This window comes from Fonticula alba (assembly GCF_000388065.1).
Source record: "Fonticula alba strain ATCC 38817 unplaced genomic scaffold supercont2.5, whole genome shotgun sequence".
Classification (NCBI taxonomy): Eukaryota; order Rotosphaerida; family Fonticulaceae; genus Fonticula; species Fonticula alba.
This window is the reverse complement of record NW_009242975.1, coordinates 2,008,395-2,013,165: the sequence shown is the minus strand read 5'-3', so window position 1 is coordinate 2,013,165 and position 4,771 is coordinate 2,008,395. Positions and strand designations below refer to the sequence as shown.

The 4,771-nt window shown below is 67.2% G+C and overlaps 3 protein-coding genes across 3 annotated transcripts in view; 1 reads left to right on the top strand and 2 right to left on the bottom strand.

Annotated features, from left to right (window-relative positions):
- Positions 1 to 632, bottom strand: part of H696_03606 (hypothetical protein) — a gene marked incomplete at both ends in the record, with an annotated part of 1,736 nt that extends 1,104 nt beyond the window's left edge. The window contains one exon of the mRNA XM_009497478.1: positions 470 to 632. Coding sequence (XP_009495753.1) covers positions 470 to 632 — 163 coding nt within the window. The remainder of the gene's footprint in view (positions 1 to 469) is intronic.
- A 150-nt stretch (positions 633 to 782) lies between these two features.
- On the top strand, positions 783 to 3,206 carry H696_03605 (hypothetical protein). Its single transcript, XM_009497477.1, has 6 exons — positions 783 to 860; positions 1,197 to 1,267; positions 1,397 to 1,528; positions 1,665 to 1,987; positions 2,098 to 2,411; positions 2,526 to 3,206. Exons 2-6 carry the CDS (start codon positions 1,237 to 1,239, stop codon positions 2,779 to 2,781), a joined length of 1,056 nt encoding a protein of 351 aa, XP_009495752.1. The 5' UTR covers positions 783 to 860; positions 1,197 to 1,236; the 3' UTR covers positions 2,782 to 3,206.
- A 290-nt stretch (positions 3,207 to 3,496) lies between these two features.
- On the bottom strand, positions 3,497 to 4,624 carry H696_03604 (hypothetical protein). The gene is made up of 4 exons (XM_009497476.1): positions 4,511 to 4,624; positions 4,025 to 4,069; positions 3,766 to 3,902; positions 3,497 to 3,650 (listed from the first exon to the last, which is right to left on the bottom strand). Exons 2-4 carry the CDS (start codon positions 4,051 to 4,053, stop codon positions 3,622 to 3,624), a joined length of 195 nt encoding a protein of 64 aa, XP_009495751.1. The 5' UTR covers positions 4,054 to 4,069; positions 4,511 to 4,624; the 3' UTR covers positions 3,497 to 3,621.
- Between the last annotated feature and the right edge of the window lie 147 nt (positions 4,625 to 4,771).

The following is a 4,771-nucleotide window of genomic DNA, read 5'->3' as shown; positions in this document are numbered from 1 at the left end:
CCAGGACGGGGAGGGGGCAACACGACCGAAGTGCGGCTCCGTCCCGCGGGCGTCCGGCGCTTGGTGTCTGAAAAGACCTGGCCAGGGGGAAGGTGGGGGGGGGGGGGGACGGTGGGCAAGATCGCCAGCGGCGGGAGCACCAGGAGCTTATCAGCTGACCATCCTGTTCCCGGGTGACCCTACGTGCTTCCGAGAACGGCGTTCCATGCTGGCCACGGAGAGCAGTCCTACCCGTCTCCACACACGAGAGCCGGGCTGGAGGGCGCGCCCTTGTCGGGTGGTGAGGGCCTGGTTGGTTTGGGCGGCGGCGCGCGGCCGGCCGTTCTGAAGCCCCATCCGCCAGCCGCCCGTGTTTCCCCCCCCCCCCTCCACACGGTGAGAGGCAGATTGTCCCGGCATGCACGGCACGCACGGCACGCACGGCACGCGCGACCCCGCCGGCCACAGCAGCGAGGGCGCTGCCACTCACTCTGAGCCAGGGCACCAGGACCTGACGAAGCAACGATGTACCACCGCACTCTTGGACCGGGCCGATTCCCGCGGCTCAGAGTCTGCCAGAGAGTGGCCACCGCCGGGGCGGGGGGTGGGAGGGGGGAGACCACGCCGTCCGTGTTGCCAGGCCTGCTTCGCATTCGGACCGACGGCCAGAGGTGGGTCCGCCCTCAACCTGGGGGGTGTGCCACCCGCCTTCCGGGCCCTCGCCGCCACGCGCGGACGCCAAGATCAGCCCCACCCCCGCCGGGGGCCCATCGCCACATGCGGGCCGGGCTGTTTTTTCACCGGGCTGCCCAGCGCCCTCTCGCACCCGCAACCCCGCTAGCTCACCCCTGAAGCCCGCCCGCCCGCATCCCTCTCCGCCCGTAAGTCCCCGCCCCCCTCGCCCTCTCGCCGCCTCTCCCTTTCCCTCTCGGCCCGCCTCCGCTGCTCGTCAGCTGCATCGTCCTCTCGGCCTGGCATCCCCCTTCCCCGAGTTTGCTTCTTGCCCGCCAGCCTGCTGTGTCCGCCACACGGTCGACCTCCCCCGCTTCGGGGAGGGGGGAGGAGTATCTCGCCCCTGGGGGTGGTCGTGTTGGCGAGCATGCGCCACACAGCTGTGCCCGGATCGCTCTATTTCTCCCTTCTCTCCCAGCCTGCTCCCGCCCGTGCCTCTGACACCCTATGCCGTCTGTCCTTCTGCCGCGCCGTGCCATCGCCAGCGCGCTTGCCGGTCTTCTCGACTCCCCCCAAGCGACGACAATGATCGGTGCTGTCCGCCTCTCCGCCCGCGGTACGCGCATCTCCATGCCCCAATTGGCCCCCCCCCCCCCCCCGGGCCTGTCCTGCCCTCTGCTCCCTCTGGTCATCACGCCACGCCACGCCACTCACTGCCTCCGTACCTCGCCGCTTCCCCAACCAGCCCTTGGCGCCTCGGCTGCCCAGCTCTCTCGCCAGACGGCCGTGGCTGCTGCCATGCCCCGGGCCCACTACTCCGCCAACAACACTGAGCTGCCCTCCATCAGCCACCTCGAGTTCGATGGCCCCCGCTTCAGTACGTACATGCGCGCGCACACACACACACGCACACACACACACACACACACACCTCCCCCCCCCCCTCCAAGTGGTCTCGCCCCCCGGCTAACTCTTCCCACTGCCGCCCCCTCCGCATTCCCACCCATGTACAGCCGCCCAGATCCCGGAGTTCTTTGAGGCCCGCGCCGCGGCCTTCGCCGCGCGTATTGGCGTGGACTTCTCCGACAAGAAGACCCTGCACCAGGCTCTGATCCATCCCTCTTTCTCTCCCGGCCGCGGCAACTACAACGACCGCCTGTCGTACCTGGGCTACTCCCTGCTCCACGCCATCGTCACCGAGCACATCTACGTCACCTACCCCAACCTGCCGACCCATGCCATCTCCAACCTGGTCGACACCCACCTCAGCAACGAGTCCCTCTACCACCTGGGCAAGAGCCTCGGTCTGGACCAGCTGCTCCTCTGGAAGCCGGCCGTACGTGTGCCCTCCCGGCCTGCCTCCTTGGCTATGTCTGCTCTCTGTATCGCGCCCCCGCTCACCTCTCACCTCCACGCACGCACGCATGCACGCGCGCACGCACGCAGAACGATACCTACGCCCTGATCATCGACGAGCACCAGCGCCTGTCGGCCAATGGCAGCGACTTCGTCGCCCCGGCCGAGCCGGAGCCCGTCTCGAAGGACCGTCGCCGCGGTGACGCCAACGTCATTGGCCGCAGCTTCCACGCCATCGCCGGGGCCATCTACCACGAGCAGGGCCACCAGGGCGTGCGCAACTTCGCCAACAAGTTCATTCTCTCCCGCGTGACCGACATCGGTGCCGGCATCTCCATCCGCAACCCGCGCCTGGTCCTGGAGGCCTTCTGCAAGAAGTATGAGCTCGAGACTCCCACCTACCAGTACGTACATCCACGCGGGCACACCTGCGCGTACGCAAGCACCCACCCGGACACTGACCCCCCTCCCCCCGCTGCACGCCCGCCACACACACACACACACACACACACACACAGGATCATCCGTGAGTCCGGCCGCGCGTCGCACCGCTCGATGTTCATGGTGGGTGCCTTCAGCGGCAAGCGCCTGCTCGGTATCGGCAACGCCCGGAGCATTGACGTGGCCCAGATCGTCGCCGCGAAGAACGCCCTGCGCGCGCACTTCCTGGAGCAGGTCCAGAACCCCCTGCAGCTGGAGCTTGGCCCTGATGCCTCCATCGAGGAGTGGGCCCCCGCTCGCACCCCGGCCAGCGACTCCCTCCCCATCTCCTAAGGGTATTGCTCTGGCACATGCCCCCTCCCCCCTCCCTCCCCTCTCTCTGTCCTCCTCCCTCTCTACACCCCCTCCCGACACAACACACACACACACACAAACACCTATCTTTCCCTCCCCCGCCCGTCAACTTCCTCCGTGTGTCTGCATACACGCATCCACCGCCGCCGCGCGGGTCGGAGGGAGGTGCTCGCCGCCACCATGACCCCCTCCTCCCCCCGCCTTCTAGACTCCCGCCATGTGCGCGCGACCCCGCGACGGCGGCGGTGGGCGCGCGTGCGCAGAGCAGCCCCCCCCCCTTTTTTAAACGCACGAAGACCAGCCCTTGTCCGCCGCGCGCCCCTTGCAGCGTGTCCTCTCTCCCCCTCCCCTCCCCCTCTCTTTAATTGCCCTTCAATATAAACCTCTGCAAAAGAAAAGGAAAAAAAGGCGACGTGATGTGGCGCGGCATGTGCCCACCCTCGCCAAGCGATCGAAGGGACAGGGGGGGAAACGCTGATGCCAAGGGCAGATCACAACGGGGAGAGAGGGATTATATTCAGGGGGAGTACTACGCGGCGGGGCAGAGGCCGGAAGGTAAGAGGGTGGGGGGGGGGGACGCGGGGGAGAAAGAACAGATGTGAAATTGGTTCCTCTCTCCCTCTTCCGGGGGGGGGGGGGATATTTTGTCTCTTATGTTCGATCTCCTTCCGCCTGCTCCGCGCACGCGCGCGTGTGTGTGTGTGTGTGTGTGTATGTGGGTGCAGGTGTGCAGCCACCCCCCACACGTGCACAGACTCTCTATTGCGGGAGGGGCGCGGCAGGGGGAGGCAGGCCACAAGGGTGAAGGGAGCACATCACTTACTTGGCGGCGGGCTTAACGACGTACTCTGTTGGAGGAGACGGGGGACGGGCGTGTCAGCAAAGGCACGTGCGAGGGGCGGCAGAGGTAGGGCGAGTGTGTCCGCAGCAGGGGGACGCGCGCGACATGCGAGGAACACGTACTGGGGGGGCTGGCGACGCCGTTCTCCCAGGTAGAGACACGGAGGGTGGTGGCCTCGCGGCGAGCGACGTTGGCAGCGTGGCTCTCCTTGAGAACGGAGCGCAGCGCGCGAGCGCAGAGCTGAGAGTACTGAGCGTAGCTGTGGGGGAGAGGGGGGGGGGGGCGGAACACGGTTAACGGGGGAGGGAACATGGGCGGGCGAGCGAGCGAGCGAGGGGAAAGAGAGAGAGAGAGAGACAGTGATGGGGAGGAAGGGCGTACTTGAAACCAGCAGCGCGCCAGCCGATCATTGTGACAGGGATGTGGCTAGGGGGCAGGAGGGAGGAAAGAGACAGCGTGAGTAAGCTCATGGGGGGCGAAGAGAGGGGGACGGGAGAGGACAGCAAGGAGGGTATGTGTGTGTGCTTCTCCAGGGAGAGAGGGAGAGAGACACTCCGAGGAGTTGAGGATGAATCCGGCCATCCTGCACATGCGTGACCCAGCAGAGAGAAGGGCGTCTGGCGCCAGCGCCAGGCGCCACAAGCGCTTTCGCCCGCATGACGCACACGCGCGTGAGGAGGGCACAGAGCCGTCAGGCGGCGGCGGCAGCAGGCAATGGCGCTGGCGGACAACAGCGAGCAATGAAGGCAACAGGGACAGCGGACGCGATGGGCTCAGGGGGGGGGGGAGGGGCGGCGACACCGGCAACCGGTGGGGAGAAAGAGAGAGGAAGAGGAAGAGGGGGAGGGGGGAGGGAGGTGGAAGTACAGTAGAGAGGGGAGAGGACAAAAAGAACGATCCAAACAACTCTTTGCTGGGCCCGCCTGCGGAGGGGCCCTGGCCGGGGTCTCATTTTTGCCGGGCCGCCCTCGCGCATCGCAACTGCCCCCGCCTTGCCCTCCCTCTCTCTCTCTCCCGGCCTCCCTCTTGCTCGGGCTTTCGGTGTTTCTCTTCGCACGCACACATTCTCCCTGTTCCCCGCCCCGGAGGGCGCCGCGGAAGTGGGGGCGGGGCAGGGGGGGCAGGGGG

Coding starts and splice junctions, on each gene's coding strand:
- H696_03604 (XM_009497476.1), bottom strand. CDS start 4,053: ATGATCGGCTGGCGCGCTGCTGGTTTCAA. Junction 3,903..4,024: donor TGGCGCGCTGCTGGTTTCAA/GTACGCCCTTCC, acceptor TCTCCCCCACAG/CTACGCTCAGTACTCTCAGC. Junction 3,651..3,765: donor CGGCGTCGCCAGCCCCCCCA/GTACGTGTTCCT, acceptor CTCCTCCAACAG/AGTACGTCGTTAAGCCCGCC.
- H696_03605 (XM_009497477.1), top strand. CDS start 1,237: ATGATCGGTGCTGTCCGCCTCTCCGCCCGCG. Junction 1,268..1,396: donor TGTCCGCCTCTCCGCCCGCG/GTACGCGCATCT, acceptor TTCCCCAACCAG/CCCTTGGCGCCTCGGCTGCC. Junction 2,412..2,525: donor CTCGAGACTCCCACCTACCA/GTACGTACATCC, acceptor ACACACACACAG/GATCATCCGTGAGTCCGGCC.